The 21,372-nt window shown below is 36.1% G+C and overlaps 1 protein-coding gene across 9 annotated transcripts in view; it reads left to right on the forward strand.

Annotated features, from left to right (window-relative positions):
* The window catches only part of LOC105487544 (phosphodiesterase 10A), a 661,304-nt gene that overhangs the window by 550,463 nt on the left and 89,469 nt on the right, over nucleotides 1–21,372 (forward strand). For all 9 annotated transcript variants that reach the window (XM_011750999.3, XM_011751001.3, XM_011751000.3 and 6 more), the window contains 5 exons: nucleotides 13,989–14,129; nucleotides 15,897–16,052; nucleotides 17,466–17,516; nucleotides 18,910–18,968; nucleotides 20,545–20,596. In XM_011750999.3, the coding sequence (XP_011749301.1) occupies nucleotides 13,989–14,129; nucleotides 15,897–16,052; nucleotides 17,466–17,516; nucleotides 18,910–18,968; nucleotides 20,545–20,596 (459 nt within the window). The remainder of the gene's footprint in view (nucleotides 1–13,988; nucleotides 14,130–15,896; nucleotides 16,053–17,465; nucleotides 17,517–18,909; nucleotides 18,969–20,544; nucleotides 20,597–21,372) is intronic.

Genomic DNA, 21,372 nt, shown 5'->3' on the forward strand with positions numbered 1-21,372 from the left:
TGCAATATGCTACATGTATTCTTGAGTAATCAAAATATGTATAAAATTATTTACATTATATACAGTGTTACTAGGAATAGAGACAAAAGCGTTCTGAGGTTTTTAGTAGGACTCAAATATAACAGTTTTGCAGAGTGTGAAAAGAGTTGCACAAAAATATTTATTGGCTGATTTAATTAACTTACAGCTTATCTTACTCGTTTCCATGGCGATTGTTTTCCCTTGTATTGTAATAAATTATGCTTGTTTCAAAGGCTTATTTAGGGCAAAGACATTTTCTTGTTCATTCTTGTATTTCCCAAGCCCCTCTCCTAGTGCCTTTCATATAAACAGTCAGATAAGAATGTTTATTAATTTGCATTACTCAGATATTACTACCACTTCTAAATAAACTATATTTCAGACACTGGTAGTATTCTAAAATGGCTAAGCTACTAAAATAACAAATGGATATTACTTTTTTTCCGTGCATTAAAAATTATTTTTAAAACGTCCAAGTTTTTATTAAAAGTTCATAATTTCTTTTAGAAAAATATTTTGCAGTTTGCCATTAGTTTTTAATTGGCTGATATGTGTGGAATGCAGTCTATTGTGGTCCACATCGTATTACTCCTTCTGAGCCGCCTCCAGCAGTCCCCCATGTGGCCATGCAGCCGTGCTCACATCCAGCCCCTTACCCTTGGGTGTCTAGTTCAGATCGGGGTGGACATGTGGCCCATGAGGGCCCCAGCAGATTCTTTGTTAAAACCTGTATCTTGGACTCAGCAATTCTAGCCGTTCACCTGAACGAAAGTGATAACAATCCTGAAGTTGAGGCTGCCCCTACAGGATGCTCTCTTGCCCTGTGGAAAGAGAATAGAGACAGCTGTGGGCAGAGACTGAGAGGTGCAGGCAGCAGGCACCCCATGGCTGCAGTGGATGGGAGCCCAAAATGCTGACTTTGCAGGGCTTGGATTTAGGTTACAAAACCCATATTCTTAATCACTTGGCTTAAAAAAATTTTTTTTTTTTTTTTTTTGCTTTATTTGCAGACTTCTTTATACATTGGTCTCAATGAGGTAGTTTCCTCTTGTGATTCAGCAAAAAGGTTTTCTATCTACAATATCTAAATTGTAATTTTATGTATCAATTTGAATTATTTCATCTTATCTTTTACTTTAGTAACTTAAAGGACTGGTACAATATCCTCTCAGTTTTATTCTGGCTCCTTATTCTAAACTCCTAAGGCCAGTCCATTTACTGGGCATGCTTCTCTCTAGGGGCACTGATTCCCTGTTCCTTCTTTCTTTCCCACATCTCAGGGACTGAGTCTCTTCTTCAACTTAATATCCCTGTGAACAGCAGGGTACATAGTGAAATTGTAGCTGTCTCTCAACTTCCCAAGTCAGATCCCACTGTACACTGTATTTTGCTTTCTCAGTGTTGTATATGTCTCCTTCATAGAACATAGCTGAGTCCGTGATTACATGTTTATCTGTGATTTGAGTGGTTATTTGCTTATCTGGCTTTCTTGCTAGAATATCAGCTTTATGAAGACAGGTACCTTATCTGCCTGGGAGGATAATTCTTGGGGACAATTACTGTGTTTTGCTCACTCTGTTTTGCCCTTTATGCATTCCACCTAGATAGCTAAGCCCTTGTTATTTCCTTAACCCAGGGATTTCTGTGGGTAGGAAGAAGACATTGGCTGAGAAATCTTAAGTTCACTCAAGTGTTTCTTTAGATGTATCTACATTATTACTACTGTCTTTATTCTTCATTTCTTCTTGTATCTCGAGTCGTCCTGTTTGGGATCATTTTTCTTCCATCTGAAATACATCCTCTAGAGTTTCCCTTAGCGAGAGTTTGCTGATGGAAAGCACTCTCAGTTTGTGTTTGTGTGAATTTGTCTCTATTTCACCCACTTTCCTGGAATATATCTTTGGTAGATAGAGTTCAGGTTGATAAATTATCTCTCTGAATATTGACTAAAATAAAGATACTGTTTTTAAATTTATTTTGGTTTTCATTATAGTTTTTATTTCCTGTACATGTTTTCAAACTTGTCTTTTATTTCTTGAAATACATTAACTATACTTCTTCTATGTTCTTTTGAATTTACATTTTCTTGGGTTTGTTTTGTCCAACTCTGACAGATGGTGACTTTTGTGCTTATGTGTTTTATGGTTTTCTTTTTATTTTTCCTTTCTCTCTCTCTTTCCCTCTCTCTGTCTTTCTCTCTCTCTCTCTCTCTCTCTCTCTCTCTCTCTCTCTCTCTCTCTCTCTCTGTAGTTGTGAATTCTATTCTTTCATGGGGCTCTTAAATGGATACTCTCAAGGCTTGTTAGAAGTGCCTTTCTAGTTCCTTTCTTGGAGATAGGCAGGCATTTGTTTCTGCTAGTCACTTAAGGTACTACCAATCCAAAACCATTTTAAACTAAATTATCTGGTTGAGATGAATTTTCAGACTACAAAGTAGTATGGCTTCAAGAGTCAAATCCACATGGTGCACAATTGTGACTTCTCAGAGGAGATTGTTATTTTCCCTCCAGTACTAATTTCAAAATAATCTGGTTTCCTTGCAGCCTCTTTGCTGGGGTAAGTGTATTTGTCCTTCAACCTAAGAGGAATGTGTGGCCTGTTGCCTGTCCTGGCCCTCTAAAGGGGTCTTTACTTAGACTTCCCTCACAGAAATGTCCCAACTTCTCTCTCCTGTCTCCCACTCTCCATGTGGCTTTCCTGGGAGAAGATCAGTCTATTCAGTCATTAGTTAATTCCCTCAAGAGAAAGCCAGCTTTGGGATCTGGTCAACTCCCACGGTTCCTTTATTTACTTCCTTTTAGATTTCTGTGGATTCCTTCCATTATTCTCACCCAGCTAAGCAATATAAAAGAAGGGTAAAATATATTTTATGCCGCCTTTAAATAAATTTGAAATTGTTTTTTCAAAAGTGTCAGCCAAATGATCTAGTCTTCTGTATTGCTGGCAATAGAAGATACACTTCTGAAATGTAACTAACCATATTAATTTAAACATCTTTTGCCTAGGTAAGCAGATACATGTATATATTTTTGTATTTCGTCTTTTGCACATGAAAGGTAGCATAGTCTACATAATTATCAATCTTTAAAGAATTGTCACGATTTGAAATCATAGCAAGAAAGTCTTTCTTAAATAACTCAATTTCACAGCAAAAATTGTATACTTTAGTGACAAAATTATAATAAAACCCAAATAGACTGAGAAAATTTTCTGTCCATATCAACAAATACTAAGGGTTAAAAAAAGAATTATACAGTTTTTACACTTATTAAAGTATTACACTTTAATAAGTTTTTACACATATTAAAGTATTAATTTTCTTCTCAGTCGGTAGAAATAAATTTCTGAAATTGATGTAATGAGAAATATAACTTAAATAACATTTAAATATGTCAGAAGTTATAATAGAATTTAAAAACGCACATTCATATAAGCAAGGAGGAAAAAACATTCTGTGGTTTTTTTCACATAGAACATTTAGCAGAAAAAAACCAAAACTTAAATACTAAAAATCACTAAAATTAAAACATAAAATATTGTTATGGAAATCATTATGTGATTATAACAAAATTACTTATAAAGACGATCCAACTGTTAAAAGAAAAAAAATTAGATCAGGTTAAAAAACGAAACTGTCATTTATTCTGGTGCATTGAAGTTTCTGAAGCAAAATGGAGAAAATGGACAGAAAAGTAGTAGTATTTTTAGTTACTGAGATATCAAGAAAACAAGTTAGAAGACGTTATCAATACCATTATTATTTATCCAAATAATACACATGTTAAACTCAGTATATTAGGTTAGGATTTACCAACTTGTGGTTCCTTTTCTTTTCTGGGCTAGACCCTAACTTTAATGTATTTAATTTCTGTCTAAGAATTCTTCATAGAACTCCTATAATGGCTAAAAGCAAAGGAAATTGGATGGCTCAGAAGAAAACAGGAAGATGAGGGAAAGTTTGAAACTTCCCAGAAACTTGTTGAATGGTTGTGAGCAAAATGCTGATAGTGATGCGGATAGTGAAGTCCAGGCTGAGGTGGTCTCAGATGAAGATGAGGCCTGGCTGCTCCTAGCCATGCACAGTCATATGCGTTCACAAAGAGAGGGTTTTGTGTTTAAAAGGGAAGCAGAACGTAAAAGTTTAGAATATTTGTAGCCTGACCATGTTGTAGAAAGGAAAAACTCATTTTCTGTGGAGAAATTCAAGCCACTGGCTGCAGAAATTTGCATAAGAGGAGCCAAATATTAATCACCAAGACAATGGAGAAAATGTCTCCAGGACATTTCAGAGATCTTCACAGCAGCACCCCCATCACAGGTCCAGAGGCCTAGGAAAAATGGTTTCGTGGACCAAGCCCAAGGACCTGCTACTCCAAACATGGCATCCTGTGTCCCATTCACTTCAGCTCCAGCTGTGGTACACAGAAGGCAAGAGTTTGGGAGCCTCCACCCAGATTTCAGAGGATGATAAAAATGCCTGGATATCCAGGCAGAATTCTGCTGCAGGGGCAGAGCCCTCATGGAGAACCTCTCCTAGTATAGTGCAGAGGAGAAATGTGGGATTGAGTTCCCCACACAGAGTCCCCACTGGGGTAATGTCTAGTGGAGCTGTGAGAAGAGGGCCACTGTCCTCCAGACCTTAGAACGGTAGATCCACCAACAGCTTCTACCATGTGCCTGGATTAGCAGCAGGCACTGAATGCCAGCCCATGAAAGCAGCCGCAGGGGCCATACCCTGCAGAACCACAGGGGCAAAGCTGTGGTTGTGGACTTGGGAGCCCACCCCTTGCATCAGTATGCACTGGATGTGAGACATGGAGTCAAAGGAGATTATTTTGGGGCCTTAATATTTAATGACTGTCTTACTGGGTTCTGGACTTGTACAGTGTCTGTACTGCCTTTGTTTGGGCAAGTTTCTTCCTTTTGGAATGGGAGCATTTATCCAATGCCTGTACCCCCATTGTATCTTGGAAGTAACTAACTCGTTTGTGATTTTACAGGCTCACAGATGGAAGGGCCTTGCATTGTCTCAGATGAGACTTTAGACATGGACATTTATTTTTGTTTTTTGTTTTTGAGACAGAGCCTTGCTCTGTCACCCAGGCTGGAGTGCAGTGGTATGGTCTCAGCTCACTGCAACCTCTACCTCCTGGATTCAAGCGATTCTCCTGTCTCAGCTTCCTGAGTAGCTGAGACTACATGTACATATCACTGTGCTCGACTAGTTTTTTTTCTGTATTTTTAGTAGAGATGGGGCATTGCCATGTTGGCCAGGCTGATCTCAAACCCCTGACCTCAGGTGATCCACCCACCTCAGCCTCCCCATTACAAGCGTGAGCCACCGTGCCTGGCCTACACTTGGACTTTCAGGTTAATGCTGGAATAAATTAGGACTTTGAAGGACTGTGCAGAAGATCTGATTGGTCTTTAAATGTGAGAAGGACATGATATTTGGGAGGGGCCAGAGGTAGAATGATATGGTTTGACTCTGTTTCCCCACCAAAATCTCATGTCAAATTGTAATTGCCACATTGGATCATGAGGGCGGATTTCTCCTTGCTTTTCTCATGGTAGTGAATGTGTTCTCACAAGGTCTGATGGTTTAAAAAAGTGTGTGGCGGGCGGGGTGTGGTGGTTCACGCCTATAATCCCAGCACTTTGGGAGGCCGAGACGGGTGGATCACAAGGTCAGGAGATTGAGACCATCCTGGCTAACATGGTGAAACCCCGTATCTACTAAAAATAGAAAAATTAGCTGGGCATAGTGGTAGATACCTGTAGTCCCAGCTACTCCAGAGGCTGAGTCAGGAGAACGGCGTGAACCCAGGAGGCAGAGCTTGCAGTGAGCCAAGATCTCGCCCTGCACTCCAGCCTGGGCGACAGAGTAAGACTCCATCTCAAAAAAAAAAAAAAAAAAAAAGGGTGTGTGGCACTTCCCCACTTGCACTCCCTTTCCTGTCACCATGTGAAGAAGTTCCTTGTTTTCCTTTTGCCTTCCACCATGATTGTAAGTTTCTTGAGGCCTCACAGTCATACTTCCTGTTAAGCCTGCGGAACTGTGAGTCAATTAAACCTCTTTTATTCATACATTACCCAGTCTCAGGTAGTTCTTTCTAGCAGTGTGAGAACAGACTAATACACAGACAAACCGTTTACTAAACTGATGAAAAAAAAAGAGAAACATAATTATATTTGTTTAATAATTTAAAAACAAAACAATAGATATAATGAAAATGCGAAATTATGAGGGATTATTTTTACTAACAAATGTGAAAACTTAGATAAAAATGAACAGTTTTCAAGGAAAATATTAATTATCCTATTTAATACAAATGAAAATCGAAAACTTATTAGTCCAGTAGCCAAGGAGGAAATTGAAGACACTGTTGAAATATTACCTTTCTACACACCAGTAGGGCACTGATTCATCTGACTGTTTTTGAGCACCAGTCATCACCAGGCACCACGTTAAACCTGGAGAGACAGTGATGAGCCCAGCCTGGGCTCCTGTACCTACATTGTTCATTTGCTACTGGGGCAGCCCTTTCAGAAGGAGAATTCCTGTGCTCCTTATACTTTTTCAGAACTTGGGGGGAAAAGGAAAACTTCCCAGTAAGTAGTTTAGCATTGAAATAAGTTTAGTTCTGGAGTTAGATTGTGTGAGTTCTGTTTCACCACTTAATAATTGTGTAATTAATAATTGTGTGACTTGGCAAGTTTTTTTTTTAATTAAAAAAAATTTTTTTATTATACTTTAAGTTCTAGGGTACATATGCACAACGTGCAGGTTTGTTACATATGTGTACATGTGCCATGTTGGTGTGCTGCACCCATTAACTCGTCATTTACGTTAGGTATGTCTCCTAATGCTATCCCTCCCCCTTCCCCCCTCCCCACAATAGGACCCGGTGTGTGATGCTCCCCTTCCTGTGTCCAAGTGATCTCATTGTTCAGTTCCCACCTATGAGTGAGAACATGCAGTGTTTGGTTTTCTGTTCTTGCGATAGTTTGCTGAAAATGATGGTTTCCAGCTGCATCCATGTCCCTACAAAGGACACAAACTCATCCTTTTTGATGGCTGCATAGTATTCCATGGTGTATATGTGCCACATTTTCTTAATCCAGTCTGTCACTGATGGACATTTGGGTTGATTCCAAGTCTTTGCTATTGTGAATAGTGCCGCAATAAACATACGTGTGCATGTGTCTTTATAGCAGCATGACTTATAATCCTTTGGGTATATCCCCAGTAATGGGATGGCTGGGTCAAATGGTATTTCTAGTTCTAGATCCTTGAGGAATTGCCACACTATTTTCCACATGGTTGAATTAGTTTGCAGTCCCACCAACAGTGTAAAAGTGTTCCTATTTCTCCACATCCTCTCTAGCACCTGTTGTTTCCTGACTTTTTAATGATTGCCATTCTAACTGGTGTGAGGTGGTATCTCATTGTGGTTTTGATTTGCATTTCTCTGATGGGCAGTGATGATGAGCATTTTTTCATGTGTCTGTTGGCTGTATGAATGTCTTCTTTTGAGAAGTGTCTCTTCATACCCTTTGCCCACTTTTTAATGGGGTTGTTTGTTTTTTTCTTGTAAATTTGATTGAGTTCTTTATAGGTTCTAGATATTAGCCCTTTGTCAGATGAGTAGTTTGCAAAAATTTTCTCCCATTCTGTAGGTTGCCTGTTCACTCTGATGGTAGTTTCTTTTGCTGTGCAGAAGCTCTTTAGTTTAATTAGATCCCATTCGTCAATTTTGGCTTTTGTTGCCGTTGCTTTTTGTGTTTTAGACATGAAGTCCTTGCCCATGGTTTAGAAAGATTCTTAAACTTTCTAAACCTTAATTTACCATTTACCCTCCATTAGTTAAATGTTACACCATAAATGCTGTTTGTTTAACAAACCATTTAAAACATCTGCTAAGTACCAAAAAACTGTGCTAAATTGCTGAGCAAACAAAAACAAAATTATTTCTGACATCAAAGAATGTACAAGCAGTAGGGGAGATAGAAAAATCAACAGCTAGTTACAGCACATGATTTTTATGTGCTAACAGAGGAGCTCAAGGGCTCTGTGACCATGAATGTGATGGGGCTGCAGCACATAAAAACAGATTGGATGCTGAGGAGATAATATCTGAGTGGGGATTTAAGACCTCTCACTTAGTAGATGAGAGGGAAAATAAAGGATGTCTTTTGGGCAGAAGAAGCAATTTCTGAGAAATCTGGAGTTAACAAAGAAAACAGTGTATGTTGTATCCTGGCCCATAGCAATGTCTGCTATAGACAAAGTGCTCTTGAGATGTTTTGGGGAAAAAAATAATTTTTTCATGACTGAATTTTTGCTTAATTCAACTTTTCTTGTTTGTATGGCTATGCTTAGTTACATGTATAACATACCTGATAATATTATCTTTATAGTTTTTCCACTGTTATCTATCAGAGTTGTTTGTGAAAGCTGAAAACCTTATGTACTTTATACCTTAAAATTTTTAATTCAGAAGTAAATTTATTGATAGTTTTATATATATATATGTTATTTTAAAAATAATCTTTCCACAATTTACAGGTTTGATAAGTTAGTTAAGCAGTTGTTTGTTATTATTATTTATAAACATGAGCAACTAGATGACTCTAGAAGTCTTAGATTCATAGAATGTTAAAGCTAAAAGAGACACTTCCAAATTTTTTAATTTAATCCTTTCATTTTAGGGATGAGGTAGCCAAGGTCTCTTTTATGGGTAATGATTGTCCGAGTCCACACAGCTAGTCAAAAACTAAAGGCTAGGCTCCCATTCCAAAGTTACCGTGCTTTCTACAAAGAGAAACTATGCTCTTTCCACCCTAACACAATACTTCTTTTAAGAACGTAGCTTCCCCCTGCCCTTTTGTTACTTGATTTTTATTACCCACATACTGGGAAGAACACATTTCAGTTTTGTACTTGGGATACAATTGGAAAAAATGGAAGAGCGGAAGAATCTTAAGTTTTAGCTTCAATATGTATGCATTAAACATTCACCGGAAGTATTGCATTCTTCGTATTCAGAGCTGGTAGTTTATAGTAATTGTTTGCCTTTTTCAAGTGCACAGTGAACTTCAGCAGATTTATTTTTAAGAATTATGCAAACAAAGTTAGTCATCCATATATCAAGTTCCAGGTAAATGTGGGAGCTATTTACTTACGGCCATCTACATAGATCTAAATTTGTTTACTATCCAGTGCCATCTAGTGTCTAAAAGGATAATAGCCTATTGGTAAACCTAAATACCTTGTTTCTAAAATTTAACTGGTTGTGAGTTGAAGTCTTAACATTGAATTGAAGTCTCATGAGTAAAGTGATGTTTGAGTTGTACATGGAAAGAAAGATGAAGGCAAGTGTTAACCAAGTGAAGTAAACATCTATTTGGCTGATATCAATGAATTGGATTTTTCCATTTCATTAAAAGATGGTATTTTTCTAAATTGTATTAGTCTGTTCTCTTGTTCATTTTCCACCAAATCAATTTATTTCCCCAAATTTACATTTTTATAATTTGAATGTTTTTAATTCCTTTATTGAACCAACCTGTTGATTATGACTTGTGCACCCAATCTTTTCTAGTTTAAATTATCTCTTTAGAAATAGATACCAAAATTTGCTGTTACCACAAAATATTAGCTACCTTATAATGAGTTTCTTAGAAAAATTTAAAAGCTGATTCCTCCCCTAGGACTTCCTGGACTCTGATAGGATTGATTTTCTACTCTTTGGGCAGTCTCATTGATGCTAGTTGAGAGGTGGAGTGACTAGTGGTCACCTTCACCTCTAGAACTCTCAAATGCTAAAGAACTACAGCAGCCTTTGGTCAAGTAGATATCCTGAAGGCAGTTACTTTCTTCTCTGGAAACGATAGAGGTGGCTAATGTTTGAAACTTTAAAGGTTTTCCTTATTTTTTAGTTGTGGTTTTTATCTCTGGCCTCTAAAAGATGCTTGTTCTAATTACAGTTTTCATATATTTATACAATAGTAGAGCAGGAGTTAATCTTAAAGACTCAGTTCAACTCTGGATATTATAGATAAATTTGATACTGTAAATATATGGATAAGAGGCTTAATACTTCTTAAAATAGTGTCTGGTGTTTTTATTCATCCTTCTATGAAAATAGTGAGCATAAGGTTTTTTATGTTATTAATCTGAATATCCCAGTTAAATCTTTAAGTCAGCAATTATATTGATTTTGAAAAATGAAGTCCCTATTTCCTGTGTAAATGTCTTTAGAACTTATTTACATTAATCTTTTATTAATGATTAATGCATTCATGTAGATACTTCACCAATGAGAAATGCAAAGTATATATCTTTTTCGTTTGTTTGTTTTTTTGTTTTTAAGCAGGATCTCACTCTGTCACCCAGGCTGGAGTACAGTAACACAATCTTAGCTCACTGTAACCTCAAACTTCTGGCTTCAAGTGATCCTCCCAGCTCGGCCTCCTGAGCAGCTAGTGCTACAGGCATGCACCACCTCACCCAGCTAATTTTTTTATTTTTTGTAGAGGTGGGGTCTCACTATGTTGCCCAGGCTGATCTTGAACTCCTGGTCTCAAGCCATCCTCCTACCACAGCCTCCAAAAGCCCTGGGATTATAAGGATGAGTCACTGTGCCCAGGCCAAAGTGTATAGCTTATAAAATAAATCATGATTATTTTGAAATACTAAGAACTAAGTCAGGATTTGCCTTGCCAAATCACAAAATGTACTGTAAACTTTTTATAATAATTAAAACTGTGGTCTACAAGTAAACCCAATGATACAGAATTGGGAATTCAGAAACAGACCCAAGTATATTTAAGGATAGGTGGGGCACCGTGGCTCACACCTGTAATCCCAGCACTTTGGGAGGCTAATGCGGGGTGGATCACCTGAGGTCGGGAGTCCGAGACCAGCCTGATCAACATGGAGAAATCCCATTTCTACTAAAAATACATAATTAGCCGGGTGTGGTGGCACATGCCTGTAATCCCAGCTACTCGGGAGGCTGAGGCAGGAGTATCGCTTGAACCCAGGAGGCAAGGGTTGCAGTGAGCCAAGATTGCACCATTGCACTCCAGCCTGGGCAACAAAAGCAAAACTCTGTCTCAAAAAAAATTAAAAATTAAAAAAAAGCATATTTGAGGATGAAATGTATGATGAAGGTGACAGTTCAATCAGTGGGAAAATGATGATTCAGTCCATGACCTCCTACTTGACAGTATCTGTGGAATAAAGGGAGTTTGAATTAACTTTTCCCTAGCCCTGAATATGTGTAAAATTCAACCTCTATTTTAGAGGTTCATTATTGACTTTTTATATTTGTAACAGGTAGCTACCTATCAATGCATTCAACTACAAAAATCCTTTAAAAAAATACTTCTGCAAAACATGTGATTCCAACCAGTGACTGATCCTCAATTAGAAATGAATGTTAAAAAGGGAGCTTTTGCAGGTAAATTGTTTGGAGGCAAATGAAACGAAAACAACAGAGTAGGGAACCACTAATATAAAGGAGGGAAAGTGGAGCCATGAAAACATGTCAGAAACAAGTGTGTGTTGTGAGGTTAGGCTTCATTTTCCCTTCTGCTGGAGTTTTTGGCCTTCATATTGCTATATATTCAATGTTTTGTTAGCATTTATCCTCAGCTCTCATTGGAAACATTTCTGTTTGATTAATGTGAACAAAAATCATGAGCTAATTAGGAAAACAAGTATGAAGCTTCCACTATAAAGTATTAGTCGATTTTTGATAATTATTTTTTAACTACATGGAGAAGTTTTTCATATTCTGGCAAGTAGTTAAAAGACTTCTAAACCTTTAATTTTCAGCAAACTTAATAAATAGAAGAGCTTTCCATACACTCTCGGGCACAGTATTTGCTTATCTGTTACTTGTGTATCATATGAAACCTACACAGAAGCAGTACATATTTTATAATACTGAATATATGATCATCTAATAATGTAGGAATGTATAAGATAGTCCATTATTATTGGATTATGAAGCTACATATAATTTGAACATGCGATTAAATTCAGCCTTAAAGGGCCTATGGCTAAGTCATAAAAAAAGATGTGTGTTTTACCTTTTCAAACAAACAAATGCAGCCAAAAACTATGACTCCCTCCACACCCCCCACAAAAATTCAGAGCTACTGTTGGAGGCTTGCTCCAGAGTTCACCTTCTGTTTTCATTATGACATATTCTTCTTTAAGAGTTATCTAAACCACTCGGTTCAATTTATGTTCACTTCCTGCAGTTCTGTCTTTGGTACAGAAAAGGGACAGTTGCTTCCTTATAGTTTGAGAAAATCATTGTCAATTCTAATTTTTCTTCATTCTAAATATGTCACTTTTTAATTTTTTTTCTTGCATTTATCTCCTTTTTGTTCTTGAATTACCTTTCTACTCGTTCTGTCTTAAGAAAGGGTGACAAACTGAATTGTATTTGGACAATGATAGATATTGAATCTAACGAGAGTCTTACTCTATGCCATATGTATATTGGTGCCTAATGTAGTTATAGTAACTAGAAAATGGTTTTTCTAGCCTTTTAAAGAATAACTAAGTTGCAACTGTCATTCATCATATATGAAAATTTTAATCCATAAGTATATACTTTCTATTTGAACATATTAAATAGCTTCGTTCTTTTCAAAATAATTACTTAAAATAAATTTTTCACATGCATTGTACTTAACAGCAAATACGACTTAAGCACAGCCCTATGTAGATATACTTGGAAATGCAGGTATTTTGAACTTAACTTCTAATCATTTATACTTGTTATTAATTTAAAGCACCCAGGGTTAAAGCAAAGCCTTGCTTTCCTCTCCCTTCCTCCTTGTTCATTAAACCAAGTTTATGGGATTTATTAAGTCAAGTTAATGGGGTTCATTCTCTTTTGATTTTAACATGTTGAAAGAAAGAGTTCTGTAATTTTACAAAGCTTAAAAACCACTTACCTGATAAGTTAATAAATATATCTGTCTCATCCTTGGAGCTACCTTCATAATAACAAGTATTGTAGAAAGGTACTTAGGTTAAGAGGGCTGTCTAATACTTACTGCTTCAAATTGTCTTCGTTCTTAGAGTAATCCAACATAAGATAAAAATAAAGTGAAGTCTGTGGGAAATTTACCTAAACCTTAGTATTTTCAAATTTTGTAGATAATCGTAATACAATTATGTCAAAACACTGCCCCCAATTTCTATGTGATTTAAGTAGCAATTCTTATTTAGTAGAAAGTAGTTTTAACATATGTTTGGATTTCATCAAAATAACTGATTCTATTTTTAAAAAACGATTTATTTTAAAATAGTTTCAGGACATTACCTTCCCACCCTGTCATTTGAAAGGGGAAGGATCACTCAGATTTTGTCAAGATTTTTGCTCAGAGAAGAGCAAATTTTTCATCTAGAGTATTCTGAATCTGCAGTTTTATAAACTAGCCATCGAAGCAATGTGAGTGAGTCTTATAAAGAGAAAGTTCTGAGAAGGGAAGATTTCTAATGAAAATGAAGAATGTAACCAAATCACTTGACTTGCGGCTACTGATTCTATCTTCAGGTAACATGTATCAAGTCTATAGGGAGGCTGGACCCTGTGTGTGTTTGTGGTCTGATAGAATCTTGATCCCAATCACGGGAGGTATTTTTTCTGATTTCATTATTTTCTGTGTATCAGAATAGGAGGCTATTTGACGAGTATTTCTGTGCCTGTACATTCAAATTTTACATATGAGTTTGCATTTTTTGTGAATTGGAAATGTGAGATAGTTTCACTTTAGATAATCTGGTTTGATCATGGCAAAGCACCTTTCCTCATGTTATGACTCTTCTTTTAATTGACTCACAGATTTATTATGACTATTGAGTAAGACTCACGTGTGTCTTTTTGTACTATGCATATGTACAGGAAAGTCTGTAAAACATCTTTTCTTCTCCCTAGAGCCTGTGCATATTCACACCACCTGGGATAAAGGAAGGAAAACCCCGCCTCATCCCTGCTGGGCCCATCACTCAGGGCACCACCATCTCTGCTTATGTGGCCAAGTCCAGGAAGACATTGCTAGTAGAAGACATCCTTGGAGTAAGTGGCTTTTTGACTCTGTGTGATCTTTTTAACCTGAAGTATTTAATTAAGAAAGATGGCATATCATTTTGATGGTATAATTTAAACTGTTTCATTTTTAAAAGCTTTAAAGCTAGTTACAGATCAGTATATTGATGTGTAAGTTAATTTTTTGTACTCAGAAAATTCCCTTTACCAACTAAGAGCTAAATTTGCACAGTTCTTATTTCAACACATGCCAGTACAGTTAACACAAAAATACCGTGTATATTTATATGAATGTAAACTAAATGATTAACTGTTTTATGTTTCATATTTTGCTAGGATGCATATGAATGAGTTAGCTATTGCTGTATGACAAATTACCTCAAATTTTAGTGGTGTCATATGGTAGCCACATGTTATTTCTTATGAATCTAAGGACTGGGTTGTTCTGCTTATCTGGACTGCTGTCAGTTGGGCTTGCCTATGTGTCTGAGGTCAGCTGGCCATCAGTTAGGTGCTGGCTGGCCTCTTATGCCCTCTGCTTTCCCTGTGCCTCTCATCCCCTTCCAGTAAGGCTATCCTGGCTTGTTTTTGGCATGGTAGCAGGAGTCTGAAAGAAGTAGTGTGAAAGGTACAAGTGAGGTTTCAAGTCTCTGCTTACATCAAATTTACTACCCTCCCATTAACCAGAGCAAATCACATGGACAGGCCCAGACTTGGTATTGATCCTTAACAAAGGACATAGGTACAGAGAAACTAGACAAGTTGGAGCCCTCAGTCTAGTCTTCCACAGTACATGTGGACATTTTAATGAAATTTTATGACATGGAATATAGACTTTAAAGGTAACAAGTATACAGGTATAAAAAAAATTGCTCTAAGTGCTAATAGGAGCCATGAGTCCTCGGTTTTAGTTTTGATTTTTCCACCATTGTTTGTATGACCTTGAATAAATTGGGTAGCTAGAGAAAGGAAGGAAGAGACAGAAAGAGAGAAGGGAAAGAAGGGAGGGAAGGAGAGAGGAGGGCCAATGCTATATAACTTCTCATTTGAAAATGTTCCATTGTGTATGTACATTTTCAAAAGATCTGTAAATTACAAGTACAGAGTTACACTATTTCATGACGCTCTAATTCATCCTGATAGCTTCTTACAGATAGTAGAATTTGAATAAATAGAATTGGTGCTTTTGATATTAATTCATTCAATTTCCCTGTACTTCCTTTGAGTAACTTTACTAAGCTAGAAAATTATTAAAAAATCAAAGAACCAATTTCATTTCTTATGATAAATAATTGATCATTATTAGATGATTTGAATACTTACTATAGGCCTTTGAGATTCAATTAGAATGACTGTTGTTAACATACACTTTTGTGTTACTCTAGGCTTAAAAGTAGAAAAAAAGTTTACATATAATTTTCTTCACATAGTGTTTACATTTGGAGTAATTTTCTCTGCGGCATTGTACCTGTAAATACCCTGAGAGTGTTCTAGCACATACAAGATGATGTCAGCATTTATGATTATTTTTATTATATGAAATTAACATTCATCATTCATTCAATGTATACTGCATAAGGATAAAGAAATGTTAAAGCAATATTTGGGTATAAGTTCCATGAAAAAGTAAGCATTTCCTTACATAAGATTGATGGTGGCTATCATCATTTAGTTTTCCTTTGAAAAGTACTGCTTATTATTGATTACAAGTATCATGGCAATTTCTGATAGAAATAAGAATCATAACTTAATGATCATGTCACTGAATTGATGTCTTTTTCTCTTTTTGTTTTTCAGGATGAGCGATTTCCAAGAGGTACTGGACTGGAATCAGGGACTCGTATCCAGTCTGTTCTTTGCTTACCAATTGTCACTGCAATTGGTGACTTGATTGGTATTCTTGAGCTGTATCGGCACTGGGGCAAAGAAGCCTTCTGTCTTAGTCACCAGGAGGTGAGCTCTTTAAACGCTGCATGTTAGAATTTTTAGTTGTACCTAGCTTACTGAAAGTGCTTGTTAGTATTGCTAAGTAATACTAAACTGAAAATATATGAATGAATATTTAAAATCACAATTTGCTTAACAGTGTTTTGATACTAATAATGATGATTCTAAAACCTGTTTCTGTTTAGAGAGGAAACTGGTTACATAAGAAATATGGTCCTTTTGTTAAGTAAAATACAGTATAACAATAAAAGGTATGCCATATTCTGAGTCATAGAAAGTAGTAGAATGACCTTGGAGACGTTTCGCACTCTGGTTGTCTTTATGTTTTCTTTAAAATGTCTTTTCCTTAGCTTGTGTCCTGAATAAAAGGCTCTAGTGTCAAATACATTTGACTTCCATTCACTGTTCACTGAATTGGCTCATTAATACTAAAAGCAAATATTAACATGATATTTATCACATCCAGTATGAACCAATTCCCTTCAGTGGCCCAACTCCTGTCCACTTGCCTGAATGAACCCATCTCCTGCTACCCCACCTGTCCCTCACTCACTCCAGCCATGCTGCATCCTCAGGCAAGGCTGACAGGCTACTACTCAGGCCTTTACATTTTTTCTTCTCTCCACTTATCCCCCTCACAGCCACATCCTTTGGAATTTCCTCAAATGTTGCCTTATCTATAAGGCCCTCCCTGAACACTTCATGTACATTTGATTGGCTCCTATCCAGTATTTCTTTCCCTCTATCTGCTGCTTTTACTCTGTAGCACCTGTCACCATCTAGTATATTATATGCTATACTTATTTCCTTGCTTGTGCTTCTCCCTGAAGTACACTGAAAGCTACTCCATTTCTGTTATTTACTACAGTACCTCCAGCACCTAGAATAGTGCCTGGTACATAATAGACACTCATGAATATTTGTTGAATGAGTGAATAATAAAAGTAGAATAGCTAGTAATTTTGAGGAACTTGTTAGCTGATGTGTGTGTATATATATATATAAGATATATATTTGATTTTTACATTTTAGAAATATTTCATTATTTAAAGTGGTCATTAGATTACTTTTCAATAGCATTTTTGTTAAACTGAAAAATAATAATTTTGTTAAAATCATCGGGCTACAGCTCTCTTAACAAATCAGTTTGTTTTTCATTTTATTCCAAATTAAGATGAACAAGAGAACATTAAAGTCAATTAAATAGAAGGGGAAAAATATAAAAGAAAAACCTTGTGAGTATTTGGTGCTTTGTGTTTGGAAAATGTTCAAAAGCTCAGTGACCTCAGAAAATTCTTCATAGACATGTATGCCCCAGTCCTTTGTTGAGATGACTACATGTGACTAATAGAAGCTTGTTATATGCATGTATAAAATACATATTATTACTTATAGGTATGTGCTGCTAATTTTTTTTAGGTTGCAACAGCAAATCTTGCCTGGGCTTCCGTAGCAATACATCAGGTGCAGGTGAGTTTTTGGGCTGTTTTCACAGGGGCTTCCTAAGGGAGAAGAATGTTTTTAGAGCACAGCATTGCAGACTGGAGTAGAGGTTAAGTCACCTAATGCCTTATTTTGGGACATTATAATATTCTATTATTTCTAGAAATTTTAATTTAATCAGTTGTATTTACTTACTCCCTGCCTTAAATATTCTGCAATTACATGTGTGTGCATTCACATATATATATGTATGTATAATGCGTATATGTGTGTGTGTGTATATATATGTATTTATGCAATAAATGGCATATGTCGTGCTGAAAATCTAGGAATAATCTTCTACTGGAGTTGCATTGATATTTTTATGATTCCATTCCTTTTTTTTTTTTTTTTTTTTTTTTTGAGACGGAGTCTCGCTGTGTTGCCCAGGCTGGAGTGCTGTGGCGTGATCTCGGCTCACTGCAAGCTCCGCCTCCCGGGTTCACGCCATTCTCCTGCCTCAGCCTCCCGAGTAGCTGGGACTACAGGCGCCGCCACCACGCCCGGCTAATTTTTTTTTTGTATTTTTAGTGGAGACGGGGTTTCATTGTGTTAGCCAGGATGGTCTCGATCTCCTGACCTCGTGATCCGCCAGTCTCGGCCTCCCAAAGTGCTGGGATTACAGGCTTGAGCCACCGCGCCCGGCCGATTCCATTTCTTAAGTTAAATTTTCCTCTAAGTGGTCTGTGAAACATTCTAACTTTAAGATATCTGGTTCTCTTGAAGATATTACCTAATTTAAAACTGACAAACTACTTAGAGTTTTACTGGTAGTTAGACTTTAAAGTTCAAGAACATGGTAGCAATATAGCATTCTTTGTATCTTCTCCCTCTCTCTCTTAATTTTTTTGGTGGTGGTTTTATTTTTCTACTTCCGTTTCAGCAAATTGAAGCTGATGAGGGAGGAACTGTATGCTAGGAAGAAAAATCGAGCTGTAGTATAATAGAACGAGTGGAAAGGACTCTTGAATTATGAAGTGTAGGTGGAATATGTGCTCAACTACAGTTTTTAGAAGTACAGTGTAAAGTAGTTCTAAAGAGGGACTTGGGTAGTGTACCCGGACCTGAATGGTGCTTCTATCACTTATTAGTTCTGAAGCCTCAGTAAGGTTTTTAACATCTTTATAACTCCATTATGAAATGTAACTTCCAAACCTATAATGTTTTTTGTTGCTTGAAACAATAAATATAAAGTGCTTAGAACAATGCTTAGCACATTTAAGTATTCAGTAAATATTAATGGTTATTGATATTATTACATTATAATCCAAGTGATTGTGTTAGGCCTTCTTTCAATAAATAAGGTACTTAGTATTCTGGAAGTTTTATTTTTAAATAAGCAGAAATCTCTTATAATTGTAGCTATTATTTTATATGGTAGGTATGCAGAGGCCTTGCCAAACAGACTGAATTGAATGACTTTCTACTCGACGTATCAAAGTAAGTGTTCATTTCTAGGGATGTAGTAGCTCTTATTAATCAACGGTTTAAATTAAGGGCAGCCTGTGGCAGAAATAGACTATCGTCTGTTGCAGCTGCTAACTGAAGATCCATCTTCACAAGTAGTCTGGGAAGAATGGTTAATCATTGTGGACTGTAGAGTTATACTCTCATTCACGTTCACTCTAAAGTGAAGGATTGCAGATATATATGTGATTATCTTAATTTTCAATTTTGATGTATATTTTCTAAATAGACTCTCTTAGAATATGTTAAAGACACTAAATATCTCTATTTTTGCAGGAGAATACTGGCTGCAGTGGGAGGGAAAATGTTCTGGCTTATTTTTTTACAAAAAGTCCTAATTGGTTTTTCTAATAATGTCAGTAAGTTAAACATTATTATTATTATTATTTACATTTTCCCAGGTATAGTATCTCAGTTATCATTTCCGAGAAAATGTTCTATTTCCCTGGTTTGGCCTAGAAAAACTCCCTTTGACTGACAGTGGAAGCAGTTATATAATAGATATTTATTAAATCACATATTTTTATTGCTTTTATTTACTACAGGGGACATTGTCTATATATCTGACCCATATAATTAATCATTGAAATCAAAAATATGCCCCAGGACATGGTAACTTTAGGGTCATGTCCTCCTCCAAGTTTACTGAAGTAATAATGTAGTTTTTCCTCTGTGTCCTCCAGCAGCAATGATGACATGTGATGTCTCACGTGTCACTGTAAATGCACCTAACAATTTACCTGTCAGTAATTGTTATTGATCCTCATTAATTAGTTTGAAGTTACTAGTTTATGTTACAGTTAGTTTTTGAAATAATAAAATTAAAGTAGTATGGGACTGAAAAAGCTCTCTTTGGATACCTAAGCCAACTAGGTAAAGCACTACCTAGCCAGTGGAGTCTATCTTAAGAGTCCTTCTTTACATTTTCTATATATTACATGCATATTGATTTACATTTTTTCAGGTTTACATTTTAGTATATGCACTATTTGCCTCTGAAACATTTACTTGCTGTTCATAACAATGAATATAGACTCATATAAAGTCATTAGATCCTTAGCATTACTTGTATGCTGACATTTCTTCTCAACGGAATTACATTACTTTCTCAGTACACTTTAAGTACGAACTTTCTCCAGTTTTCAGTGATAATTTATATTTAACTATTGATGAGATTTAGCACATTTAAATATTTTTATTTTAGATCAGCATTATTAATGAAAATATTAAATATGGTAGGTGCAATTTTATTTCTGTGTACTTTGTTAAATGCAACACACTTTCTCTCTACACTGATACTTGTCAATAAAATAAATACTGATTGCATTCTCTGGAATTATAGAGCCCTCACTCTAAGGTCAATGATAAAGTTTCATTTATCTCTTTAAAATAATATTACAGTACTGATTTTTTTTTACCAAATCACAAAAATCAAATGATATTTATGTTTTTTATTTAGATGTAGACAAAACCAAGAAATGTATTCAAAGTGTAATATGTACTGTGATCTAATAAAATTATTTACAGGACTTTTGTTTCTTTTTTTCAGAACATATTTTGATAACATAGTTGCAATAGATTCTCTACTTGAACACATAATGGTAGGTTGTTTTTGTTCTGAGTATGATTTTATTTAACCCTTAGACCCATGGTGCTAATATATGACATAACATTTACACTTTTTTATCCACAGGCACTTTTAATATTATGAAAATGTGGTGCTTAGGAATTCACACCTTGATCTGTTTGTCACTTCTTTTAATTTTGGGGCAGTAAGTTTGAATAACGTTTTTAAAAAGCTCAGAGCTTTTCTTTATTAATGGAGAGCCAGACTTAGAAAAGACATTTGGTTTCTTTATATATTCTTCAAAACACCTCTTATATATGGGATATGTTAGGAATTCTCCATTGATTTTTTCCTGATCTCCAAGTTCATTCTGCTTAGTTCTAGTCTTAATTATTCCTTTCTCTTAGATGGCTATCAGGCACTTTTGAGCCGAAAGCTGTATGACGTAGAGTCATAGGCATATTTCCCTATGCTGCTGAGTACTTTTAGGTCTCTAGTGAAACTTCTTTCAGAAGTGGCTTCTAGTTGTCAGAATGTGTGGGTGTATGCCATGGATGCCCAGGCTTTCTCGGTACCATTTGTGCCCTGTTACGTGCTTTAATAAATGCTCTTTCTCCTCATTTTTCTGGTCCATCTCAAAATACAGTACCCTTCTGCAATAAAGAGTTTTCTCATCTAGCAATTTTATGTCGCATACTGATAAGATTTTTTTTTTATTTGACAGTAAAAGACAAGTATGAAGTGTGCTTTGTGCAACGTCTTGTAGAGACAGGAAGTTTACTAAGGGTAATTAGAGAATAACACAGGTTA

Source organism: Macaca nemestrina, chromosome 5 (assembly GCF_043159975.1).
Source record: "Macaca nemestrina isolate mMacNem1 chromosome 5, mMacNem.hap1, whole genome shotgun sequence".
Classification (NCBI taxonomy): domain Eukaryota; kingdom Metazoa; phylum Chordata; class Mammalia; order Primates; family Cercopithecidae; genus Macaca; species Macaca nemestrina.